Here is a 26,992-nt window from a genome sequence, read left to right as displayed (position 1 = left end):
TGAGCCCAGCAGTTCAAGACCAGCCTGGGCAACATAGCAAGACCCCTGTCTCTTAAGGAAAAAAAAGGCCCTTGTACATGGTCTCTGGTCCACCGGGATGGGGGTATGCTATCTGCTGGAGGCAGGTGAGGGGTCCAGGCAGAGTGGGGTGCAGGGATGGGCCATGCAGCTCTGATCCAGTGGCCCTGGCCAAGCCGGCACCCCGTGGACGGCCCAGCTCCGCCCTGGCCATCGACTGAGAGGCAGAGGCAGAGCCCTGAGTGAGCCGCCGCGGCCAGTGGGGCTGGGCGGCTTGGAGGGGCAGCACCTTGGTCTGAGCGACCCGGGGTGGCATTCTCCTGCATCTTAAGACCATAAACAGCTACTATGCGCATTCATAAATACACAATTTTATTTGCTATTTCCAGGGGAAACTTAGGCATTAAACTGTAAGCTGATAAAATACGATACCTAAAAAAGTATAAAAGTATAAATATCCCCTTAGAATAAATTTTAGTGAATTAAGTCTTAATATCTTTAAATTAAAAAAACCACAAGCCTATCTACTATGTCAAGGTCAAAAATCAAACAACGCTAAGCGGCCAGCAGCTCCCCAGAGAGGATGCCCAGGAGCCTCAGCGGCCGCCTTCCTCCCAGGCTCTGCTGGGGCGGACAGGGTCGGCCGTGGCTAAGTCTGCCTTCTAGAAAGGCTTTTATAAATTGTTTAAGCCAAACATTTAACAACATACAAGAGACCTTACAAAAAGAAGGAGGTAAGTCCTAATGCTGGAGAATTGGTTAATCAGGTGACTGGCAAAGAAGAGGATGAGGCCTAGGCAGGAAGTCTCCAGAAGCATTGGAAACCAGACAGTGTCAGAGCCTCTGACCTGCAGGCGGGAGGCCGGTGGTCAGTCTGCACAGTACCCCTTGGGAAGCCGGAGTTCCGGAAGCAAAGCGCTTGGAGCCCGCCCTGCACGCCGAGTCCCCAGACTCTGACAGGTCCCCACAGCCAGCTGAGAAAGGTCTGTTTTCAAAGCATGCGGGCAGCGGTTTCTAAAGGAATCCCAGCAGCTCCCACGGCATGTCGGGCAGAGCCCGTGCAGGTCGAGTGAAGTCCCAAACATCCCAGAAAGAGAGGGAAGGCTGCATAGTTATACAAAGAAAATGAGAGAGCGGCGAGAGAGGCATTTGTGATGCTCTGTAAACATCCCGAATTTTCACCGTGACCCAGACCTTCAGCTCCAGAAGCCAGTGGACAGGCCTCCAGCCCAACCTCTATGCCAGGCGTGACAAGGCACTGACAGACGCCAGCTCCCCGTGAGCCCGCAGTGGGAGGGGCGAGGCGACACTGCTACCTCGCGCTAACGGATGGAACAGATCAGTCTCCACGCAGCAAGCCCTGTGGGCATTTCCAGAGTAAAAACGCTGGGGAGTCTATCCACACAGAGAAGGGGTACAAAGTTCTCTTGCCTGGAAAATACAAATTGAGAAGCCTTGACTGTCCCGGGCTTGGTCAGGTGGGGTTGGAGCCTGTGTCAGAAGAAGGCCCGGCCTCGGAATGGCGCCGGGAAGTAGTGACGACGTGGAAGCCGCCTTTGTCAGGAGCTCTGCGAGGTCAAGAGAAACCAGCGATCCCGCCTGGGAGGCAGAGCAGACTCCCTGACCGAGACTAGGGCCTGGTGGTCGGACCAGAGGCCACGACGTGCTGGACACTGACGCGGCTGCGGCCGCTTCCTGCCAGTGAAGCCCAGGCTGCTTTTCCAGACTGTGTGTAGCACCAAGAACGCTTCCTTCACACGATCTTCAGGATTGAGCGGGCTGACTGGGAGTGTCTGCCTCAGTCCCATGTGGCACTTGGAAAAAACAGAGCGAGGCCCCCCCAAGAGGCAGCGCCCACCCGGCCGCCGCGCTCCCCCCACTTGGGGACGTCTGGCCTTGGACAGCTGGGCCCGTCTCTCACCACCCACCTCAGAGGCAAAAAAGGATTCACACCCAGATCTCTAGAAAAATGATCAAAAGCAGGTTTCTTCTCACAGCCAAGCTTCCTGGACACGGCAGTTCATTACATCTCGGGAAAACGTAAATCATTTCTTCAGCTGTCAATACTGTGTCCCTCACATCCTTGAGCCTCGTTCTTGCAAAATCTGAAAAACACCAAATGTATAAAATGAGGACTTGGGCTGAGGTGGCCCTGACCAGGCGCCTGCTCCAGAGAACAGAGCCCACAGGCCTGGGGTTAGCTCGGGGAGCCCCGGGAACCCAGCAGCACTGGCCAGGGTCTTGGGGACTCAGCTGGCAGGCCCAGGACCTTCACCGGGGTGTCTGGCACATCTCCAGGCCCCACACAGGGAGCGCTCACTGTGCATGGCAGCCCCTCCCAGACCCACCCAAAGGCGTTGACTCTTGGGCCTCTCAGCCCACTCAGTCCTGGGCCTCAGACATGAAGTGCAACTCGGCCCGTGGGTCCCTCAGCAGTCCCCGCTCCCCAATTAAGTCTCTCCCTCTGTTCCTCCATGCCCACTGCAGCCCCCACCCCCACCCCGATGCCCGGACCCTCCTGGAGATGCCCCTCACCCAAGCCCTCGGCCCTGCACCTCAGCCTGGCCAGCCCACCTCATGTGCCGGCCCCTCCCGACTGCCCCATGGAACAACCACCAGCCCTCAGAGGGCCCTACCCCAAGTGCAGATCACGCTGCGGGGATCCCCTCCTCATCTGTACCACGTCAGCCCTGCAGAGCCCACGGACCCTCGGCCCCCTGCCCTCCCCACCCTCCAATCTCCTCAAAACTCTTCCTCAAGGTACCCTCCCCACTTCCCTCACCAGTGTCCAGGAACCCCCTGAGGCCACCCCCAAGTCGGCCTGGGCTCCCCTGAGGACAGGCTCAGGCGCTGGCCAATGCTGCTGAGGTGAACTCCCAAAATGAGCCATGGCAGCTCCAGAGACCAGGTGGAGGGGAAATCACCCCACGCTCCCGAGCAGAGAGCTTCGGAGCCAGCCAGCCTCACTGTGTGTGGCCCACAACAGCTGTCTCCATGTGTCACGTGAGGGCTGCCCAACACCAGGTAGGGCAGCAACGCCCACGCCCTCGCCGGGCACAGCCTCCCAGAGGTCACTGCCACGCCGCACTGACCGGAGAGAGGGCAGTGGTGAGAGGTGCATGCCACCCCAGGCTTGTTCCGAAGGCTCCTGGAGGCCACGTCCCCTGAGCTGCTCAGCCTGACTCCAATACTCCACCCCCCAACAGCTCTGCCGTTCCCAGGCGGGTGCCCCCGAGGCTCAGTGCCCTGGACCACTTCTAGCTCGAGGCTCCCACTCACTCTCCAGTGCCTCGGAGGAGCCCATCCCCCTGTGCCAGGGGCAGCACGTCCCTCCCTGGGCCAGGGTGATTCCCAAGTTTACTGGGATGTCTGGAGTTGACTTGGGGAGACAGTGCAGCCCCCAAGCCCCCACCAGCCCTGTGTAAAACTAAGTAGCGCAGCGGACAGGCCAGGAGCAGTGTGGCATCTGAGCATCCGGGAGCCCCAACAGCTCCCTCCTGATGAGGGCAGGAGACCCCCTGGAGACCTGCAGCCAAAGTGCTGTCCTTCGCCCTCCCAAGGCCGGGAGCAGCACGGGCTACTCTAGACAGAGCCTGGGGTGAGACCCATGTTTTCTGGACACACTCTCTCCCTAGGCCATCTTCCACAGGAAGGTCCAACTGCAGACACCAACCAGGGGGCCCTTGAGGCTGTACCCCATGGCCAGGCACCCCCACAGGCAGGCAGGCCCGGGTGGCTGAGGGGCTTGCAGGACACGGCTGGCCTGGGAGGCTTGAGCGCATCAGGGATGCCGCAGGATTTGGCAGCTGAGATAGGGGTCTGCTGTCTGTCGCACTGGTCCTGACCCCTTGGCCCTGAGCCTGTGGCCTAAGCCAGACAGGAAGGTCACCCACTAGGGCTGGCGGCAGGAGTGGCACTCCCTGCCCAGCCTCCAGGAGGGGCTCTTGGGTTCACGACCACTGATGTCCACAGCCTGGCCTGGCACAGGCACCCCTCCAGTCATCCCAACAAACGCCCCAACACTGCCCCTGGGCATCTGCCCCACAGCAACAGCCCCACCCCCAAGACAGTGCTACTGAGGATCTACAGCTGGCATGGAGTGCGGACGGCTCTCGTCAACTACAGGCAGGGACAGACACACAGGGAGGGTCTGTGGCAAGGGTCAGCTGGGGCCATGGGGTCAAGGAGGCCACGGAGCTCACCATGACATTCACACTTAATCTGAGCCACTCCCTGGGTGCCCCTGGTCCTCGTCGTCACTCTGGCGGCGTGCAGCGTGCAGTGGGGGAGAAGACAGGCTGTCAGGACAGTGCGGGTGGGCGGGTGCCCCGGGCCCAAACCCCCACGCCTGGTGACCTTCCAGTGAGGCCACGCCACGAGGGGACACACAGGCTCAGGGGCTCTGCCACATCTCAGAGGTGGAAACCTCCATGTGTGAGGCGGCTGCATCTCGCGATCTGGGGCTGGTCCTGTCCCACCACGTGCTGAGGGGCTGAACCCTGTCCAGAGGTGCCTGGCCTCTGGCCCCACTCCTGGCAGGCGGCGCTAGCCTGCAGATCTCGGCCTGATAGGAGGGCCTCTGCTGCCTGGGCTCTGTGGACCCCACTGCATTGGCCCCACTGCTGCGGGAGGGAGGGTGGGGCCCTGGGTCACAGGAGGGATCAGCCACGGGGGCAGGCGGTGGATCCACTCATCGAGCATGGCTACAGAATGGAGCCCCAACAACACCAAGGAACCCCCTCCTCAGCCGCCCAGGCACTGGGAGACCCCGGCCTCTGCCCAGGCGCCCGCCCTTGCTGATCTGAACCTGTCTCTCTCTGTTCCTTGGGAATAAATGGCGGCCTTGAGTCTAAGCGCTCTCAGTGAGCTCTGTGAGTCCTTCTAGCAAGTTCTTGAGGGACTGGCGTGGGAAGCAGGTGTGCTCATGTGTGGACCGCCTTCACTTGCTACAGGTGCAACCCCTCCCGCCCCACCACCCAGGCTCTCCCGCCGCCGCTGACTGAAGTGGGGGACAGCTGCCCAGCAGGGCCAGGCCACACATGCTGCAGGGACACCAGCGACGAGGGCCCACAGCCCATGCGGCCCTGCGCAGCCCAGCCACCTGGGGTGCCCCCATCACGGTCCTCCAGCTCTGGCCCCCCCAATCCCCCATGGCCTCCTGAGGCTCTGACCTAAGCTCTGCCTCCTGGGGCACTGCTGACACTGCCCCCATCAAGAAGCCGCCATAGCTGCCCCACTTCAGAGCAGGTATTTTTGGAAAATGAAATAGGGCCACATTCTCAACCACAAAGGGATTTGGGGTCATGCCTGGAGCTTCCTCACAGTACAGAGCGTGTCCTTTCTGCAGCTGCCAAGCCACCTGAGGGATAGGAGCCCAGGGGAGCTTGGTTATAAAAACTCAGCTCAGAAATAAAAAACTTCTAAAAATAAAACCATTTAGAAAAGAGCCCTACGATTGCTCCAAGAGGAAGAGAAGTGCCTCCTTGTGACTGAGCTGGGGCTCTCAGGGAGCCAGGGGTCGCCTCCTAGATCCGAGACTCAAATGGAAGAGCATCTCCGAGCCTGGCGGTGGAACCCCAGCTTCCACGCCGGCTGTCCCACACCAGGGCCTGCCCCAGCCTACACTGCCCCGGCCTCGAGGAACGGCAGTGGAGCAGGACTGGCCTCTGCCCACAGCAAGAGCACAATGGGTGGCCAGCGAGGGAGGCTCTGGGCCAGGACAGTCACCTGAGGTGGAAAGGCTGCCGTGAGCTGGCCGCAGGCCTCCGAGAGACATGCTTGGTGGCCCCACCCCTCTGTTCCCAAGGGCATACCTCCAAAGGCCTACTCGGAGAGGCTCACGGGGACAGTCCTGGGCTGCTGGTGGCCGGCCAGAGGCCCCCAGCCAAGAGTCTGCGGTTGCCCAGGTGTCCCTGGTTTAATGCCACCAGTTAAAAGCCTTCCGGTTCTGGCCTCTCATGGCACCCACTCAACACCCTTTGCCAATGCCCCGAGCCTTCACCCCAGGCTGGCTCCCCACAGAGCCCGCCCCACCACCCAGGCTCTCCCAGACCCACGCAGACCCCAGCCAAGGGCTCTCCAGCCACCACCTGGCTCTGAGGTCCGGGAGTCCTGCCAGGTGCAGCTGGCCCAGGCCAAGGTCAGATTCTGCTTGGATGGACGCATTTGTCCATCTTGGAGCCTCAACCTTAAGAACGTGCTCAGAGGAAATGCCACCAGAATGGGTCACCTGTGGGCAGGGCCACAGGGCCAACCTGAAAGCAAACGAGGCAGGGGTCCCTGCATTTCATCCCAGCTGCCTGCCCCCGCAGAAAACAGAAGGGCCTGAGCCCCCGCAGAGTCTGCGCCGGTGCTGCCAGGCTGGGTGCCGCAAAGGGCCTACTCTGTGCAGCCTGAGAATCCCAGGGCCTGCAGGACACCCTCCTCTCGACAAAGATGAGGCCCACATAGTGGCTGAGCCAGGGTGCCCACCCCTGCACTCAGGGATGGCCCAGACCCCCACCACGACAACTGGACCCCCATGTCCCTGCACTCAGGGATGGCCCAGACCCCTATGACAGCCAGGCCTCAGCATCCCAAGTCCTCACTCACACAGCAGAGGCTGGGCCCGGGGAACAGAGGACCCTGGGTCCCCTGAGACACAGCCCTCAGTGGCATTCCTAAGAGCATGGCCCCTGCAGCAGGCCTGGGGCCCCTTCCAGGAGCAGCTCTGTATGCAGGCTGGGAGGCCGCAGGGGCTTACTGGGAGCCTGTGTCGAGAGAACCTGTCCCACGGGAGACCGTGTGTCCAAGAAGTCAGCAAGGCCACCAGGGGCGGACACCGGGAGCTTGAGGAGAATGGCAGAAAAGGAGGAAGGTCTGAGAGGGCAAGAGCCTTCCCCACCCAAGACTGCCCCAGGCCAGGGCCGGCCCAGCACTCACCTTGGCCTTCTCGCTGGGCTCGCTGGCCGTACCGTACGGGGTGTTGTGCAGCTCCTTGGACACTACACAGAGGAACTCGGCTTGGTCTTCGTTCCCATAGTTGTAAGAGGAGCCGATGCTGACCAACTGCAAGGAGATGCAGCCTGAGATGCAGCCCAGTGAAGCCTGAGAGACCCAGCCAGGCTGACATGCCCAGCCTCAGGACGCGCCTGCCACCGCGAAAGCCACAGCAAAGACTGCCGACGCTTGAGGAAATGGATGGAAAACAAATCCCCGGAACACCTGCACGAGCACACGGGGCGGCACCCCACGCCGTGGCATGGCACGGGGCGAGCTCTTCCTCTGTGAGGACCCTGAGCTTTCCTTGGTGCTTCCAGCTGGGCCAAAAGGGGCCGCCGCCCCAGTGGGAGGGAGCACAGATGGGTCCCTGAGCTGGGGCGGAGGGAGGGGGGCAGCGGGAGGAGAGTGGAGGGCGGCTCTGAAAACCTGGAGGGAAGAGCCTGGGACCAGCTGACTGGACCGAAAGCCGCTGGAGGAGCTGTGCTGTCCAGGAGTTCGGCCAGGGCGGGTCTGCTGCAGCCTGCTGGGCACACCCTTAGGCCACTCCAACCTGCCTCCCTCCGGGTCACCAGGCAGGCCAGGCCAATGCAGGTCCAGGGCCAACCTGTCTCTCTGGCCAGGCATCTGGCCCATGGCTGGCTACCCTGGGCCACCAGGCACTTCTGTGCTTTTAAAGGGAAAATTAAAAGGCAATACGCAAATCACAATAAGCATGCCAGCAGCAAATGACCAAGCCAAAAAGCAGCTGGACGACGCTCACACTTTGGCCTCTCTAAGACCTGCGCAGTTGGACCAACGGCTGGGAGAGCAGCCCGCAGCTACCTGCTGCTCCTGTATAGCTGGCGGCTGACCCAGTGGGCAGCAGTGGACCCAGCCCAGTGAGGCGGCCACAGGGCTGCCAGCATGGGTCCAAGCAGCTAAGGGTACCCCTGGGAGCACTCACGGCCATGCCCCCCGGAGCCCCTGTGTCCTCACAGCCACTTCCAAGCCCTGCTTGCAATCCCCTGCTGACCACTGGGGACCCTGGGTCCGGTCTGGCCACCTCCCAGCACCCCGCAGGGCCCCACCTCACAGCCGGGACAGCTGGTCAGCCCAGCGGCTTCCCTACATGAACTGGGAGAAGGGGTCCCCAAGGGATGAAGCGTGCCAAGCAGGTCGTAATCAAGTAAGGGGGAGGACACCCGTTCTTTGCAATGGGTTTGGAATCCACCCAGAAGTGCTAAGGGCGAAGACCTGAAGCTGCCCCGGGAGGCAGGTGCCCACCACGGGCAGGAGATGTTGTTCCCTCCCAGCCAGAAGTCACAAGACGGTGGCAGAAGAGCACAGGTGCCACATGGGGACAGCCCTGTTCGCGGACCCCGAGCTGCTGACACGGCTTCCCAGGGCCCCAGCCCCACCAAGGGACAACTGGGAGGTGGGGCTCGCCCGGCAGCAAAGATTTCTGTTCCTGTGGGAGGCTCTGGCACGATTCTGATGAGGTGCAGGGCAGGGACCAAGCAGCTGGTCAGCAGCCCTGTCAGCACAGAGACCCAGAGTCACCCCGGCCCCCGGCCTAGGGGTCCAGGGTGGACGGTGGGACACAAATGTTTTTAGTGACATTTTAAGGGGGGGGGCTCCGAGTACCCTACAATGTGATCTATTATTTTGAAAGACTCAAAGGAAAAGGTAGCTTTCATTCAGAGGGACACTGGCTGAGCCTGTCACTCCCACAACCTGGCAGGCGCACTGGGCCATGGACAGAACCTGCCCCAGACAGAAGCAAGTGACAGAGGAAACTCTCAGGACAGGGAGGGCTGGGTGAGGTCACTGTCCCCACCCTCAGTGTCTGTCTAGCACCAGGAACAGTGGCAGCCAGGTCGTGGGCAAGGGCCCCCTGGTCAGAGGCCATGCCTCACGTGTCCTGAGGTCCCCGATGACAAGCCACAATGCCATGGCACAGTGGCCCATGCAGCACTCAGGTGGCTCCCGTGGAAGCTGCTGAAGAAGGCATGCCCTGCACACACCCATCAGACCCCACCCGCCGCAGCTTGGCAAAACCAGAGAGAAGGCAACGGGGGCCTGGCAGCACCTTCCAGCATGGGTGGGAAGGGGAGGCAGCCTGGGAAAGGCGTCAGGGCCTCCATATGCTCCGATGGAGTGAGCTGTGGGGGACGGGGATTGCGCTGGATAGTGGGCTGGCCAGGAGGCTCTGGGGATGCCAATCCCCTCCCTCATACAGAGGTGCCAGGTGATGCGAAGAAAGCGCAGTGCTGGGAAGAAGAGGCAGGCCAGGGAGGAGGGGAAGGTGCGGGGCAGAGCCTGAGACACCTCTGCCCACCCCACCCGAACTCCCACGGCTCCTCCAGTGGAAACAGGGCACAGGTTGCTGCCGTGAGCACCCCCAGAACTGCAGGAAGACGCCAGCAGCAAAGTCTGCATTTCCAGGAGCACTGAGCCCTGAGCCATTGTGAGCACAAGTTCAGCTGCAGCATGGCTGCCACCAGGCTGGCCAGGGCCCCTCACCTGCTCGAACTTCCAGCCGTCGGACATGGTGGACACCATCTGCGTGAGCTCCTCCTCCTGGCACTGCAGCACACGGTATACATGCTTCACAGGCACCTGCAAGGACAATGGGCACAGGTAACGGCGGGCCACCCATGTCCCACTGCTGCCTGTGACCCCAGCCCAGGCGACCCAGGGAGGCTGAGGTCCACTCTGCAGTTCTCAGCTCAGGGCACGAGGCCCAAAGCAATCCTGAGCACATCCACAAAAGCAAAACACGCGGCCCGAACAGCTGCTGTTTTCTGCTTCCTCGTTCGCCTCCAAAAATATTTCTATTTCTAAGTTCCAAAATAAAATGAGTCATGTTCCTGAAATCCCAAGAGCACCTGTGGCTCGACATGACGACACGAGAGTGTCCACGTCTGCTCCGCACGCAGCAACCGTGCAGCCCTGAATTCATCGGTCGGGAAAGGCTCTGGCAAGCAGGGCCCTGAGAGCCAGTGCCAGACGAAGCTCGCTCCCAGCTCCCAGAAAAAGGCTCTTGAACTTGCGCGGCAGCCTGGACTTGGGCCTCCCGAAGGCTGAGCTGCTTCCTAAAACTCCATCCACCTCTTAATCCCCCACCTGCCTGGCACGCTTGCTGTGCCCCTCCAGGCAGCTGTGGTCCTGGGAGTGATGGTGAGCCACCAGGGCCGCCTGCTTGCATGGAGCTGCTCCCCAGTGGGCGGGGTGGCCCCACATCCCGGACACTCACTACGGAGGACTCAGGCTGCAGACGGGGCTGGACGGAAACGCAGCAGTGAAAAGGGGTTCAGAGGTCCTGGGTCCCTGACCTTAAGGTGGTGACTCATGCCAGGGATGCCTGAGTGACAAAGGCACACAGTGGCCTCGAGGTCACATGCCCGAGTTGCTTTATTCTGCAAGACAGTGAGATGCTACTGTGTCACAGCAAGGCTGGACCGCAGACTCTCCCACCTGCACCATTTCCCGCCCACCTGCGTCATACAGGTAGGTAGACTGAGGCACGGAGTGCCCACACAGCCCGGTCACACAACAGGGAAAAAAGCAGACTGGACAAGGTGACCCAGGGCGCGGGACGCAGCTCCTGCCCCACAGACAAGGAGCCCCTCCAGATCCCTCAGTGGCACCAAGGGAGCTCCAGCAGGAGGGGGGACTGGGCAAGTCGCTAGGTGGCCAGCGGCCCTGAGCGGCCAGGCTAGGAGCGTCTGCACAGGGCCCAGGGCTCTAAGTGGACCGAGACTTCTGATGGCAGCCGCAGCCACAGTGCGGCACACACCCCACTCCTGGTGCCTTCTCAAGGGAGCTGAGCTTGGGTGGGTGGGGCAGGCTCAGCTCTCAGGGACAGGACTGATGCCCAAGGCCCAGCAGTGGCCCCTCCACAGGAGGTACTGGGCAGAGCCCACCAACAACCTGGGCTCCCCGGGCTGCAGAAGGGCTGCGCCAGCTGTGAGAGGTCTGTCTGTGGCGACCCGCCCCTCTTCCCAATAAAACCAAGGTCCTTCTGACGCCTGCGCAGACCCACACGACCCATCTGCTGTCTCCCTCCAGCCATGCTGGCTGCAGGCCCTTGGCACCCTCTGCTCCCTATCAGATGCCATCCACCTCAGGGTCTCCCCGACCAGCCCTCATGGGGCCCTCCTTCCCTACACACGTCTCCCATGCCCAACTTCCTCAGAGCCATCCTTTGGGGGCTCCCAGAGTCTGGGCCGGGCAGGATGAATGGATCCTTCAAGGGACCCTGGGGAGAGCCTGGTAGACGGAGCTGGCAGGCACTGGGGCAGTGACAGAGGACAAGGGTCTCAGGGTAGGAGAGCCCCAGACCGCAGGACTTATTTGGGAGGCAGCCGGTCGGGGGAGTAAAGGGGAGCCCTTCCTTCACAACAGCCATACAAGCTTCCAGCCTCAGTCATTTGTCTCACCTGCGATGTTTTGCTGTCTCGTTCTCTAATTTTGTCCTTTACAAGTTTTATTAATGAGGTGATATTGTAAAATTCTGCTTCCTCCAACACTCCTGGAATAAGGAAAAATAAATTGTCTTTACCAGACCAAACTAAACCAAAGAATCCACGCTTTACACCCACCCCTGCCCTTGCCCCCGCCCCTGCAATGAGGGCCCACGGCTCGGCCCAGCGGGAGCTGCTCAGGTCCCGACCTAACAGGCTTCCTGCAGACGTGTCAGCCCAGCAGGGCTCCTGGGATAATGGGCGGAGGGGCCGTGGTGAGAGGGCCGAGGCGTGGACTGAACACCTCCAGCTCAGGTCACCCCAGGTAACCTTGAGTGACCTCCAGTGACCCGCCAGGTATGGAGCCGCTGCTCACATGCAGCTCAGCGTATGTCTACGCCAAGGCCATGGTATGCTGGGGGTTGGATGTGGCATTTTCCCTCCAAGCCTGGAGGCCGACGCTTCCTGCTGGGAACCTGCTCATGGCCACGCCACTGGGTGGGGTGCTGTGTGGGGCTCAGGCCTGCGGCCTTGTGCGTATGTCTCAGTCGCCTGGCACCTCAGTTGACCCCATTCAAAGGGAAGACTGTGGCTGGCCGAGAGGGTCACCTCCAGCTCTTCCCAAACACTGCCATCCGTAATGCGCCGCACTTAGGGACTGCAAACCTCCCTTAAGAGCCTTAAGAGCAGATTCCACAGGTCCTGCCTCAGGGCTTCCTCATGGGTGGTCTTCATGCCTCCAGGACCCCAGAGGAACCCACATATGGCACATGGCAGCTCAGGACAACACCCAGCCACCTACATGGGACAGGGCCACGCAGGATAGAGACAAGGAGACGAGGGCCTCAGAGACACAGGCTTCCCAGCCCCGCATGGGTCCCGCACAGCCCCCTTCTCCAGCACCCAGGGCGTGAGCGGCTAAATCAGGGGCGGGATAGAGGCAGACCGGTGAGCCTGGGCGGCAGGGCCTTGGTCTGTGTCTAGCGCCCGTTTCTGAGCCAATCCCACTAGGGGCAGAATGAGATAAAGCGAAGCCTCGACTCGAGCGGCTCCACGACAACACAAGCGGCTGCCCAAGCGACCAGAGAGAGTACATGTGAAAGACATTCCCTGCCAAAGAGACAGGAGTGGGCATCATGGCTCACAGCCTCAGAGCAGGGGCAGGGCTGGGCCACAGCCCCCGTCACTCCACGCCCCGCGTGAACTCGGAGGAGGCAGGCAGATGCCGAGGCCCACAGGCCCAGAACAGAAACGGAGTCAGACGTTGCCCAGTGCAGACCGATGCGCAGACACGGACCCGGGGGAGCAGGGCCACACCCGCACGCAGGTACCCAGAAACCCTCAGCCTTCACGGCGAGGCCTCGGGCTGTTCTGAGCCAAGCCAGCACCGCAGCACACAGGCAGGCCAGCCTGGGCCCAACGCGTGTGGGCACCGTCCCTGCACCACGATCACTCAGAATGGAACACGGCAGCTGGCAGCAGCAGGCACAGTCCAGGTGATGGCACAGAGACATTCACCACCCTTGGGCTGTCCTTGAGGGAGAGCAGGCCAGGGAACCAAGCCCTGAGGCACACCGTGGGCATCACCGGGCATGTGCCTCACACACCTGCTCAGACCACCTCAGTCACAGCAGGGAGGAGCCCCTCACACCCCTTGTGTCGCCAGCCAGAGCCTGGACAGAGGCAGCCCTCCAAGGAGCTGCAGCCAGGGAGGACCCCACACCCACAGGGTCCCCAGGCCTCCCTGTCTGACAGCTGCGCCGCTGCCTGTGGCCTCAGCACCAGAACGTCGGCCCCAGCTTCAGAGTACAGGGCCTGCTCCTCCCTGGGGCCCCAGGCTGCAGGCATCTGTGTCTTAAGTGGAGCCCTTGGCACCTTTGTCGGGCCCTTGCCCCCAAAGCTAAGGCACCTGTGCCCAAAACTCGGCTTACCTTCCTCTGCGAGGTCTTTGTTAATCACCAGCTTGCCATGTCTCAGGTAGTTCAGCACAGGCCCAAAGTAGGTGGGGTCTCTGTCGATTAAATAGGCGCCTGTTTCATCCTAAAGAGAGCAGAGCACGGTGAGTCCTCCGTGAGAAGCCGAAGGTTCCTGCAGGTCCACCAAGGCCCGGCCACCTCAGGAGGCTTCAGAGGCACCAGGTTACCCAGGCCTCTCCCCAACAGACCTGAGCCTGCGGCATCTCAGGAAACCCCTGACGGTGTGGCCACGTCCTGCCGCCTGCAGCCTAACCCTGACCAGCCACCACCCCAGGTCTAAGTGAGTTTAAGTCTCTCCGTATGGAGACAGCCTGGCTCTGCGTACTCCAAGGTGAGCCCACTGTGCCCTGGACCTCTGTCCTCACAACTGCAAGACCTCTAGGAAAACACACACGAAAACCTCACCCAGAGATGCCCTCGCGGGCAGGGCAGGGGTCTAGGGCTCAGCCTCAGAAGGACACCTCTGATGGCCACCAGCCTGGGCCTGCCCTCCTTGTGCCCGGGTCCTCCCCAGCCTACATGCAGGAATGGGGGGTCAGGGTGACAGGGGCTTCCTGCCAGGGGTGGAGAGGGCACCTTTCAGCAGGGGCGGCTGCCCAACAGGCCGGGAGCCAGCAGCGAGGGAGGCCACAGTGACCTGCACTCAACAGCATCCGGGGCTTTCCCCAAGATCATCACTCACCTCACAGAGCCCTCGCCCCGGCTCAGCGCTCACAGAGACCGAGATGTTTACAAAACACACCCCTCGGAAGGTGTCCTCACGCACCTGGGTGGAGGGACCCCTGAGAGGCACTGCCCCTGCTGCTACCACGGCCACTTCAATGTGGGCAGATGCCCTCTGAGGCCCGGGGTGCCCCACACATCACACCTTGCAGCCCCTTCCACAAAGCACAAGAGGCCCAGTGGCCCGGCTGTGAACACAGGACGGGGGCTCAGGCGCCCCAGGCCGCCCCCATGGGGGAGACGGAAGAGGCAGTTTGTCTTGTCGGCTACACATCTGATGGGGGGACTGCGAAGCTGGCACAGCCTGTCTTCTACACAGACTCAGACCTTCGGTGTGGCTCTGCTGGGGCAGCTCCCACCTCCCCCCACATGCCTGCAAGGGTCCTGCTCCCACCTGAGAGCCACTCCCACAGGGGCTGGTGCCTGCGGGCGCCCTGGAGGCCGGGGAGCTGGGGCCTCTGTTCAGAAACACCGGCAGCCTCCCCAGCAAGGCCCAGGGCCAAGCGCTGGAGAGAGAAGCAACCCCACACCCCATTCGGAGCAGGAGCAGCCCCCTCACCAGATGGTGGCTCCTGTGGGGCCATGGGCAGGTGCTGGCCACGGGAATGCCAGGCTCGCAGATATGGGGAGGCCGAAGGTGTCTCCACCACAAAGCACGGGGCCACGCTAGGACCCTATTTTCATCCATGGACAAATTCTGCCATTTGGGTGCTAAGACCTAGTGGTCTCAAGAGATTTTCCCAAAGTCCACCACCGCAAACCTGCAACAACCTGCTCTCTTTAGATCACAGGGACTAAACTGAGTTTTCTGGCTGAGATAAAATCAATTAGGGCTCCGGGCATGGGGGTGCTAGACCCGGAGCCTCGGTGGCCCCCCTACTCCTTAGGGTGACCCCAGCTCCACACAGACCTGACCCCATCCTCCTTCCCCACCCTCCCCCGGAACACTCCAGCCAGAGCTGCCCACCCCACAGGCCCTGCCTCCTGGGCTTGCCCCTGCCTTTCCCCAGCCCTCCAGACTCCACAGCTCTCAAGGAAGGGCCAGGGCCATAGGGCCAGCTCCCGGGAAGAGGACGCTGGGTGGTCCTGCACAACTGCTAAAAAATGGACACCATTTCCCACAAAGGGGCCCAAGTCTGGCAAGGCGGCCAGTGCTGCCACCTGAGTCCAGGGTTCCTCCCTGCCCCACCCCCATACAGAGAGAATGCTGGCCGCGTGACGTCCACACACCGCTCAGCTCAGGAATTATTCATGGCTCACTGCTACCTCGACAGACCGCTGGCAGGAGGTCAGGAAAGATCAGATAGGGCGGAGGCTCGCCTCTGCCCAGGACAACCCCAGAGACCCCCTCTGTCAGCCATGGAGGCCTCCAGGCCTGGCCTCAGTGGTCAGACTGCAGGCTCACGGCCAGGCCACCCCAAGCCTCAGTTTCTTTACGAGGAAAAGGTGGGGGAGACCAGCTCATGTAGCTTGGGGCCGCCATGAGTGCCAGGGCACCCAACCTGTGGCAGGACCTGGGCACTGAGCCTTGACCTCTAGGCCAAGACAACCCACCATGTGCTTCTCGGGCCCTGGGCCGATGCAAGAGAAGAAAGCGTGCTGGGCGCCCCCAGACACACGAGGCAGCCCCAGCCCTGCAACTGGAAGGACGGAGGCAGGAGGGAAGGAGGGCAGGGTGGGGACAGCCATCGGCGGAAACTGCACAGCAGGACAGAGGAACACAGACAGGTCCAAGGAGCCGGCAGGGCGCTGAGCATGCTGGCACTGGGCTCGGCCTCAAGACGGGCAGGCAGGGGTAGGCCGCTGCCGTGTCTTGGCCACTCCTACCACTGGGCGGGGCTGGCTTTTCCATTAAACACCCCCTTTAGGAGGCAGCTTTTGTGGCTGATGCTTTGAAGGAACTCCTGACCTCAGTCTGGCCACAGCTGGCCCAGTGCGGTGATGCCAGCAGCAGGCCAACTGGTGCGGCTGCTGCCATCACGTGATACCTGCCGCTGCAGGGAGGGAACAGGGAGGAGGCGAACAGACCCCACTCCCCACACCACAGCCCACTGCCCTCAGCATGGCAGGAGAGCAGCATGGTTGGGTAGAGAGGGGCCCCGATGCAGAGCTGGGGCTGTGCTTCGGGGGCCTGGGGTGGGTAGTGAGAGTGGCACCAGCTTTGAGGACCCAGCCAAGTGGCACAGCCATCACACCCACCCCACTGAAGATGTCAGGTTCCCGGGCCTCAGGAGGAGGAGCTGTGTGGGGCTGCCTGGGGCTGCAGCCCTGGGGTTCGCCCCACCCAAACTATGGCTGCAGACCCGGGCTTCCCGCTCCATGGAGCAGGCAGGCCCACAACTGCAGCTGCCCAAACCACAGCCTCAGGCATCCCTGCACTCTTGGGGGCCCAGAAAGGCCCCTCTGCCGGGCCCTTGCAGGCTCAGAAGTGCCTGCTCTCACTGCCTGGCTTACTCCTATTGTTGGTGCCTGCTCGGATCTTGGAGCAAAGTTGGGGCCGAGCCCAGGCGCCATGTATGGCAGCAGGAGGCAGATAGATTCCTGGGCAGAAGGGGGTAGGTCCCCGGTAAGGCCCCACCTTCAGGCCAGGGAGGGCATGAAGGCTGGGGCCGGGCTGCCAGTCCCGGAGACCAAAGTGGGGACTTGTGGTGCGTTTTCCGGGCCTGCCCATGAACCAATTAGTATGCACTTCCTTCCCTCTGGGTCCATAAGAGCCCTGGGCTCAGCCAGAGCAGGGCAGAGGACAAAGAGGACAGAGACAATTGGCAAGTGGAAGACCAGCTGCAGAGGGAAGCTACCCTCTCTGCTGAGAGCTGGGAAGTCAATGGGGACCTGCTCATGGAGAGGAGCCAGCCAGTCCGGGGCCTCTTCTCTGCTGAGAGCTGCCAACTGAATGAGCCGACCTGCCTACAGAGAGGAGCTGCCCCCACAGTCTCCTCTGCACTGTCCCAACACTTGGTAAAGCTTCTCTTCGTCATGCTCACCCTCCACTTGTCTGCTACCTCATTCTTCCTGGACGCAGAACAGGAACTTGGACAAAGGTGCTGCCGGCCAGAGACGTTTCTGGCCAGAAAAGCGACACCCTAAAGATACCGTATCAGCAGGGCTGGGCACATCCAGACACAGGGACGTGGAGCTTTGCAAGGCCAGGTTTACCAGCCGGAGCCATGGCACCTTTCCAGGGTGCCTGAAGAGAGACCCTGCTGGCAGTGAGAGCTCTAGCCACAGTGGCTAGGCTCTGCCCAGCTCGTCTCAGTCCCTGGAGCTCAGGCTCCCGACAGAGGGACCAGGAAGCCCCCGGATGCACCTGTGTGGGAACCGCACGCCCCAGGAACCTTCCTGATGCGCTTTCCCTGCAGCCTGTGGCTCCAGCCCATCCCTGTGCTCAGGGGCCAGCAGCCTGGGTGCAAAATACCCAGCCATCAAAGGCAGGGGAGGCTGAGGCACCGCGGGGGACCCCACGTGCATCCAGTTAGGAAGAGACTTGAAAGGAGCAGCCTCTGGAAGACTTCCAGGAGTCCAGATGCTTGTTGCCAACCTCGCTGGGAGCCAAGGCTGCAGGGCAGAGGAGCAGAGAACCCCACCTACGTCTACCAAAAACCTGCCAGCCGCTCCACACCCCCGCCGCCCCAGTGCCTCCAGGACAGTGGGCTTCATATGGGGCCCCCGCCACAGTACACTCCTCCCACGTGGTTCAATTCTCTGAGCCCCACGACCTCTGGGCCCATGCAGGACCTACCCAGGCTGCGTGGACTCGGCGCGCCGGGCCTGCAGCTGCCCCCACAGCCCTCTCCCAGAGTGACACTGCAGAGCCCTGCGTGGCCCTAGAACCCAGCTGAGCCGCCGGGCACCAGAGGCTGAAGGGCGAGCAGTAGGCTGAACCCTTGGTGGGAAATTCCAAAACTGGCTCTTCTGTGGCTGGCCTCACAGCTCTCCAGCCGTTTCTTCCCATGGGTTCCTTCTAACTGGTGGGTTTCCTGGAGAAACAGGCCCTGTCTGGGCAGAGTGGAAGGTCAGGGACATCCGCACCAGGGCGGGGAGGCAGTGGCGTGTGGAGGTGCTGCTCTCACCACTGCTCTCTTTGAAGCTTTCAATGAGAGATTTCCACATCCATAGGAAGTGCCAGGGTCTTAAACCAGGACCCCCAAATCCCACCAGGGTTCGGGTCTCGCTGTGGCCTGACTCGCTTCCAAGCATGTAGGCAGGGTCTTGGTGCTCCCAGCTTGGGTGAGCCCACATGTTCCAGATCGGCCTAATGTGTGCGGGGGCTACTCGTGGTGCCAGCCCAGGCCCAGACAGTGCCCAGCCCAGGCGCGAGGGCCTCGGCAGCTCACTGCTGGTGTTGGGGATGTGGATCAGCCTCCACCCTGATGCAGAAACAACAAAAAAATATGGAACAAGGGAAAATGGGAAACACAAAATCATGCAAAATTCAGGATATACTCCGAGGCTCACGGAGACAAAGGCAGCAAGGTCACCTCAGGGAGGTTTACAACAGCATCTGGGCCAACCTACGCAGGGCCCCTGTGCTGCCCGTAAGGCCATCAGCGGCGCCTGCCCAAGCCCCCATGACACGAGGAAGGAAAGATGCCCCGGCCCGCTCACGCCTCTAAGACTGGGATGAGGAGAGGCGGCCAGGAAGCCAGCGAGATGCTGCGGGCTGGGCGTGGGGGTGCTCTTCTTCCTGGCTTTCCCATGCGTTCCACGGCTTACACAACCAGCACAGGCTGCGCTTGATCTCAGGAAGGTTCGTGGTGGTTTTTTTCTAAAACAGCCATAATTAAGACTGTTTTATTGACAAGTCATTTCCCTCATCTTCCCCGCGTCTCACTGAATTGGCATCTGACCTACTTGTGGCCGGGCCCAAGCTGGCATTGAGTGGGCCCAGCAGGCTGGGCTGAGCCACCCATCTCCAGAGGTCCCAGCCTTCAGCCAGAGCCACGGGCCGTAGGCCGGGCAGGACAGTTTCCAAACCACAGAGGAGAGAGCGACCCTGGCCACAGGAGCACATGGCAGACAGCGCCGAGCCAGGGCACACACAGCCCTGGGAGACGGAGGAAGACTCCGCAGACAGAGCTGACTGCTCGCCCACTCCCCAAGTCCACAGGGCAGCCGCAGATGGACGTCTGGTCAGGAGAGCAGCACTCAGAGAAGTGTGGTAACAAGACTGGCCGCTCTGCTCATCTCACCAGACTCCGGCTGCAGCTCTCCGCCATCCATGCTGTCACCCAGCAAAGCACCGGGGGCAACGTGGGGGTTCCCCAGCCTCTCAGGGACAGGTCCCTAATGCAACCAGCAGCCTTGAAAATGGCAGTGAAAGGCTGGGCACAGTGGCTTACGCCTGTGATCCCAGCACTTTGGGAGGCCAAGGCAGGCGGATTACTTGAGGTGAGGAGTTCAACACCAGCCTGACCAACATGGCGAAACCCTGTCTCTACTAAAAATACACAAATAAGCCAGGCATGGTGGAGGGTGCCTCTAATCCCAGCTACTAGGGAGGCTGAGGCAGGAGAATCACTTGAACCTGAGAGCCCCGTTGCAGTGAGCCAAAATTGTGCATTACACTCCAGCCTGGGCGATACAGTGAGGCTCTGTCTCAAAAAAAAAAAAAAAGAAAAGAAAACGGCAGTGAGGAATGAGGGTGGAGACTGCCAGGCTCTCACGCCAGATTCTGAATCCAACATAACCCTGCTGCTGCCTGCCCCTCCCGCAGCTCCCAGAGCTCTGCAAAGAGGGTCAGCCCTGCGGCTCTCAGTCATTCCCGGTGCTCGGAGACACGTGCCACCACAGGGGAACGAAATCAAGAGGGTGCAGTGCCCTGAGCCAATCCAGGAGATAAACTCTGTCAAATTGCCCCAAGAAATCTAGACGCGAAGGCATAGAATTTCCTGTGCACCAACATCTGCAATCAACCTAATTAGAAATACTGTTTTTACTCTGAAATTATCCATTTCAAGTGACTGTTTCAATTTCGCACACAAAACCTTCACCTCTACTCTCTCTCTGTTTTGTTTTATGCAGCTGTGGCATATCTTTGGCCCACAAGAGGACTTTGATGTCACCAATTACTAATGGGGAAACTGAGGCCAGAGACCAAGGAGGCTTGTCCAAGGCAGCCAGATTCGGAGAGCAGGGTGGGGCCCCTGTGCCCTGGTCGCCAGGCCTGCTGTCTCCCCACCACCCTCTTCCCTTCCATTGCTTCTCGGCCTCACCCAGCATAGAAACTGGAATTTGGGAGGTCCCTGCCCCACACATGACTCAAAGCTTAGTGAGAAGCAGACGTGTGTGGACTCACGACCTGGCCCCTCACACGAGGTCCTGCGGCTTCTCGGGGAAGAAACATGCTTCAGGTGAACCACGGGGGGTCTTGCCAAGCCGAGGTCGCTGCAGAGAGTCCTGCTCTGCTCGGCAGGAACTGGAGCCCTCTCAGGAGCAGGGGTCTCAGGTTTCTTGCAAGAAAACTCGGGGGCTGCCCAGGAAGCCCTGCCCTCCCCACAGTGCAGGGTCCAGTGCCCAGAGGTGGCGACCCACTCTGCGGGGGCCTGTCCTGCTAGGGTCAGCCAGAGCTCTGGGTGGCAGCAGGGGGACTGGCAGGGCGAGCCACTCCTGGCCATACATGCTGCCTTCAGGGACCTCCGGTGCATCATCCGAGGCTGACAGGGCTGAGTGTGGCCAGAGGTCGACATTAACAGAAATTAAGTGTGGCTGCGGGAGGGGAAAAGCATTCTTAGCATACCCTTTCTAAAAGTAAAGTACACTCACACCTGTAATCTCAGCACTTTGGGAGGCCAAGGAGGGCAGATGACCTGAGGTCAGGAGTTCGAGACCAGCCTGGCCAACATGGCAAAACCCCTTCTCTACTGACTATACAAAAATCAGCCAGACATGGTGGCTTGTGCCTGTAATCCCAGCTACTTGGGAGGGTGGGGCAGGAGAAATGCTTGAACCCAGGAGGCAGAGGTTGCAGTGAGCCGAGATCACCCCACCGCACTCCAGCCTGGGGGAGAGAGCGAGACTCCGTCTCAAATAAATAAATAAATATATATATATTTAATAATAAAAACCAAGTACAAACATGAAATGAAGACCGCCAGGCACAACCTCTCCTGACTGCACTGACCTGGCACTAGGCACGGGGCGGGGGCATCACATTTGTCATCTTCAGGAGAGGACGTCACAGTAAAGTAAGGACTTTACAGAGGAAGAAAGCACAGCTCACAGGGGCACGAAATCACCCCAAGTCATAAGGCAGGCCCGAGGTGGGCAGAGTCCAACCCAGGCTCCCCAACTCCAAGGAAGATGCTCTGTCACATCAACCCCAGGCCAGAATGTTCTAGACATTCTGCAGTCCATGGAGAACTGCCGAGTTGACGCCCAGGGAGAACAAGCATGTCCTGGGAGAGAGATGGCTTGCTGGCACCTTTGCTACAAGGACCCCTCCCATGGCGCCAGGCAGGCAGGTTCTTCCCCAGGCTTTAAAGACCATGCCTGGGGACTGCTTACCTGGATCGTGGAGCGGGGGCCTGCTAAAAGAACCAAAGTGCCTACAAGTGTCTGAAAAGGAGTCCCTGGGATGCCTGGTGGTTAACGACAGGGCCGAGGAGAGACCAGGCAGCAGGCGCCCCCATCACGGCCACAGCCCTGGCGAGGCTTTAGACCTCACTCCATGACCTTTCAGAGCAAAAACGGCCACACACAATCCGTAAGCAAATGGGCATCTCTGCATTCCCGTAAAACTTTACTTGCAAAAACAGGCGGGTGGACCAGCTTTCTGACTCCTGCTCTAAACCAAGACTAGTCACTGCCCTGCTGGACGACAGCCACTGAAGGCTGTATCTGCAGGGCCAGAAAGAGGAACCGCCCTGCAGCGACAGCATTTCCTCCCAGCCACCCGCAGAAGTCTGGAGGCGAGAATGCCGAAGACCGCGGGCCCGTGTCAGGTGCCCCGAAACAAGCTCTTCTCAGAAAGGCTCAAAACTGTTTTCTTTCATTCTTCCTAGGTAGGACTGAACACATCAGAAACGTTCCATTTCATCACCAGAGGCGAGTCCTTTTCTCAGGAATTTATGGAACTGACTCGTGGCCTAAGGTCTAAAGGGCTTCAAGTGAGGCACCTGATAAAGAGGTGAGCACAGGTTTGCTGAGGACCAGCACCTGCTGCAGTGGGGAAGGAGTGGGGAGCCCCCAGCACTGCGGGGACCATCGCAGATGTCCAGAATAGAAGATGACTTGTGGTCAGAGCGAAGATCATGCTCAGAGCCACATCCTCAACTGAATCGTGAAACAAAGTCCATCAGCGTCGCAGACACCCACTAACGGCCTCAAACGGAGGCCGCCGTAGCTCTCATCAGTGCTGGCTACACAGAACATCATCTGCCATCTCCACTAGACGTGATCCCCACTTCTCTTGCCAAGCGGCTTCAAAGACGGTACTCTAGCCCACACCCCATCACTGAGCCCTGTCTGAACAATTCCTTCCATAACTTTCCACCCCCGAGGTCTTGCCAACACCCAGTACACTGTTAGAGGCACCCTGACTGCCCCACCCCTCAAAGACCCATCTGATGCCACCACATCTGCAACCCTCAAGCCAGGACAGCGGCCCTGTTCAAAGGGCAAAAGTTCACGTGCAGTTTTCTCCAAGGCTGCCTCAGCTGCAGGAACCGAAGCCTCCCCAAATTCTCCTCCATCTGAGTGGTTTCCAACCATAAAGCAGTAGTATTTCCTGTTTCCTTTTAACTCCTCAAGTATCTCCACACTAAAGCAGGGGCTGGTTTAGCTGGAAACAACAAGCTCGACTTTGTTTTCAACAATGCCTATGGGCCGGGGACCATGCAATACAAGAGACCTAACCAAAATGAATCGAGTCTTTGGGAAGCCGTATTCCACCTGACCTGCCCTTGAAGACACCATGGAAGAGAAAAATGACAGAACAGCAGATGAGCAGATGCTGAAATGCTCAACACAGCCACAGTCCTGCTGGAGGAAGTCCCGGGAGGAAGTGAGAATTCACACCGGGCTGTCTAGAAAGAGAACTTTGTGGCAGCAGTCGGCCCTTTGGACAGCAGAGTAAGGGCTTGGGAGCATGGAGTATGGCGGGTGGTGGGTCCCAAGCTGGGCTCTGAGGACTTCGTTGGGGGCACTCACAGCCCAGAAGCTTAGATGTGGGGCCAGAGGGCAATCAGCCAGCCCCTTGATGTGCGTGGCTTTCACCACCCTCCCTAACAACCCGTCTGTCAAGAGCTCCCCTCCCTACCAGATAGGATGCTTTAGCAGGGTGTTCTCCCAACCTCTCAGGCACCCAAAGCTTCTATGGTTTCTTGGGAACTCCTCCCCCTTAAATCTCCCCAGCCAATTCCTCTCCAGACCCCCACACTCTGCAAGCCCAGGTGCTCACTCCACACAAGTCTAATAATCCAGGCAGGGACTCTTCCACCAGATCCATGCTTAAGTCCAACTCGAGGAATATTCTTTCCTTAATCTCAACTCTGAGGTCAGGCCTTGGAGATCTTTACAGGTGAATCAACATCCTGTTTGTCTTCCAACGTGTAATTAATGGCCTCCCACTCCTGACACCCCTTCCCCTCCTCCTCAGATTCCTCAGTCAGCATTTAATTAGGAGGAATCTCCTGGGACATTCTTTCATCAGAGCCACTGTAGACAAAACTAAGATGAAGCATTTTACACATTTCCTCATTTGATGAAAAACACCGAAAAACACTTTACTAACGTGACTAATATGAATTAGCACTACACTTTTGGCAAATTATCTGTCACTAAAACTAACCTTATTTACTCCAATTATTGTTTTCTCCTTTTCTTCTTTTTTTTTGAGACAGAGTCTCGATCTGTCGCCCATGCTGGAGTGCAGTGGCGCAACCTCAGCCCACTGTAACCTCTGCCTCTTGGTTCAAGTGGTTCTCCTGCCTCAGCCTCCCGAGTAGCTGGGAGTACAGGCACGCGCCACCATGCCCAGCTAATTTTTTTGTATTTTTAGTAGAGACGGCATTTTGCCATGTTGGCCAGGCTGCTCTCAAACTCCTGACCTCAGGTGATTCACCCGCCTCGGCCTCCCAAAGTGCTGGGATTACAGGCGTGAGCCACCTTGCCTGGCCCCTACTCCAATTATTGTATGAGACAGAGACTGTATCTGCTACTTTACCTTCATGTTCTGAATTTGAGTTTTACCATTTGGAAACTCAAATGGTTAAATGGATGATGATGAAAAGAGCAAGTATAACACAGATATATTCAGAAAGATTAATTACCCCTCACCCAAAGAATTGATTCCTACAGTAAAGCATTTTTTTGTTTGTTTGAGACAGAGTCTTGCTCTGTCATCCAAGCTAGAGTGCAGTGGCGTGATCTTGACTCACTGTAACCTCCGCCTCCCGGGTTAAAGCGATTCTTCTGCCTCAGCCTCCAGAGTAGCTAGGACTACATGCACGCGCCACCATGCCTGGCTTATTTTTTATTTTTTTTTTTGTGATGGAGTCTTGCTCTTTAGCCCAGGCTGGACTGCAGTGGCGCTAACTAGGCTCACTGCAAGCTCCTCCTCCCAGGCTCACGCCATTCTCCTGCCTCAGACTGCCTAGTAGCTGGGACTACAGGTGCTCGCCACCATGCCTGGCTCATTTTTTGTATTTTAAGTAGAGACAGGGTTTCATCATGTTAGCCAGGATGGTCTCGATCTGACCTCGTGATCTGCCTGCCTCGGCCTCCCAAAGTGCTGGGATTACGGACGTGAGCCACCGCGCCCACCTTTTTGTATTTTTAGTAGAGACCGGGCATCACCATATTGGCCTGGTTGGTTTTGAATGAGATCCACCTGCCTGGGCCTCCCAAAGTGTTGGGATTACAGGCATGAGCCACCGCGCCCGGCCCACAATTTTTAACAAAGTCTTAAGGAACAGTAAAGCAAAGGGATCAACCACCTTAACTGTGCTAAAGTTCATCAACTGCGAATCAAGTGCTCCAGTGCTGAATAGACAACCATTGCCTCAAAGAACCCAATGGACAAGAGCAATTTAAAGTCTAATTTCATATACAAAACAGGAATGCTTGAGTAGAAAGGCAAGGGAGTGACCACTAAGCCCTGTTATTTAAAAAGAAAAACCAAACAGTAAAACATACACCCACACTTATAAAAGGAAAATCACAGCTAACAAACGCCTATTTCTATCCTGGGGATGACTGTCATTTCCTGGGAGGTCAATTCTCTGAGTAGAGGGCTTGGTCAAATGAGCAATGGAAACAGTTGGAAGTTGTGGGGAGGCCCAGGAGGGTTGGCATCTCAAACCCTCATTTCCACCCACAAGGCTGCCTTAGCAGTAACTCCAGATTCTCATTTCCTGATCACGGTCATGCCATGCTGAGAATGGTCTCAGTCAGGCTTCTCAAACTTGAAGAGGGATCCGAACCTTTCTGCGAAGCCTCCTGCATGGCAAATGTTGGCTGCCAAGGCACAAAGCCAAGCGCAATCATGTAAGCTCAACTGAAAGACCGCGCAAAGTTAGTATAAGGCTTGTGAACTGCCTTGAATAAATATAGGTAACAACTTCTTCAAACAGGCTTTTTTGTGAGTTTCAGTCCTGCACAACTCCCAAGACACGGTTCCTCGGCTCCGCAACTCTTGATAAATAAAGGTAACAAAAGGTTTCTATTACCATCTACCCAACAGCATGAGCATTTCGCTTGATGAAAGACAAGCTGCAAACTAACCTGGAAATTCCTGTCCTTTTGCGAAGACAGTGGGAAAACTAAGCCAATTAGAAAGCAGATTGAAAGATTCCTTACCTGGCCCTTCCTGGACATCCCTAAAGCAACCCTTAATATGAGCAAAATCCCCTTCGAAAAATCATACTATATACTACGGACGCATCTTCTAAGAGGTGCTGAGTGGGTGCTGCGTGCTGTGGTTGGAAAGGATGGAGCGCCAACTCTCTAAATGCAAGTCACCGGGGAAAAAAAGGGCCGCCCATATCAACCCCCACGTCAGCGTTAATTCAAACGTCCAGAATGTGAAACAACGCCAAGGGTTCTGTCTCCAGAGCCAGCAAGTACCCTGGGACAGAGAAGAGAAGGCGTTCACACATCCTGGCCAAAAGAACCTAGTGAGAAAAAGAAAGTAGAATCACAGCAAAGTCCGGGGTCTAGGAAGCCTCCTCCACCAAAGAGCAAAGAGGGCGAGGAAAAGACACCCCCAAGGTGAAGCGACTCAGGATCCTCAAAGGCAGTGGACGCCAGGGCGCCATCCTCACCCTCCCCTCCCAGGGTAGGGGATCCGGGCAAGCTGGGGAGGAGCTGGCGACAAGGGAGCACGGGGCTCGAAGCCCGAGGAGAGTCGCCCGCTCCCGCTGAAGTCTCCTCCGCACGAAGCAGGGCGTGTGCAGGAGCCGCAGGCCGGGAAGGCCAGGACCCTCCGGGCTGGCCCGTAAGGCCCTCACCTTGTCTGAGTCCAGGTCGGGATCGGCCTGGCATAAGCGGTACAGGAAGGATTTCGGGTCCCGGCACAGGGTCTGCCGAGTGGTGAGGAAGTAGGTGCCGCCGACGTTGAGTCGGACCCACTTGGACACGCTGCCGGGGCGCTGGGCCAGGGCGCTGAGCCCAGCGCTGCAGCGGCGGCACAGGCCGCCCCCCAGCCCCGCCCCGATGCCGCCCCGGGCCGGCGACAGGAGCTCGCAGTGATTCTCCGCCATGATCCCAGCAAGCCCCGCCACAGCTCCCTTCCACCGGAAGCGTCCGGCTTTTAATAGCGTCCTCTGAGTTCTGTCCCGCCCACAGGTCCGCCCTGGTAGAGCGCCCGCCCCGGCGTCACGCGGTAGGCGGAAGTTCCGGTCCCGAAAAGCA

The 26,992-nt window shown here is 59.1% G+C and overlaps 1 protein-coding gene across 1 annotated transcript; it reads right to left on the bottom strand.

The window, feature by feature from the left end:
• Positions 1-373: 373 nt before the first annotated feature.
• KCTD5 (potassium channel tetramerization domain containing 5) lies at positions 374-26,963 on the bottom strand. Its single transcript, XM_016928662.3, has 6 exons — positions 26,590-26,963; positions 13,376-13,484; positions 11,421-11,512; positions 9,502-9,597; positions 6,940-7,065; positions 374-2,123 (listed from the first exon to the last, which is right to left on the bottom strand). The coding sequence occupies exons 1-6, from the start codon at positions 26,839-26,841 to the stop codon at positions 2,094-2,096; spliced, it is 705 nt and encodes a 234-aa protein (XP_016784151.1). The 5' UTR covers positions 26,842-26,963; the 3' UTR covers positions 374-2,093.
• Positions 26,964-26,992: the final 29 nt, after the last annotated feature.

This window comes from Pan troglodytes, chromosome 18, assembly GCF_028858775.2.
Source record: "Pan troglodytes isolate AG18354 chromosome 18, NHGRI_mPanTro3-v2.0_pri, whole genome shotgun sequence".
NCBI lineage: Eukaryota > Metazoa > Chordata > Mammalia > Primates > Hominidae > Pan > Pan troglodytes.
Note: the sequence above shows the minus strand (reverse complement) of the source record. Positions and strands in the feature narration are given on the sequence as shown.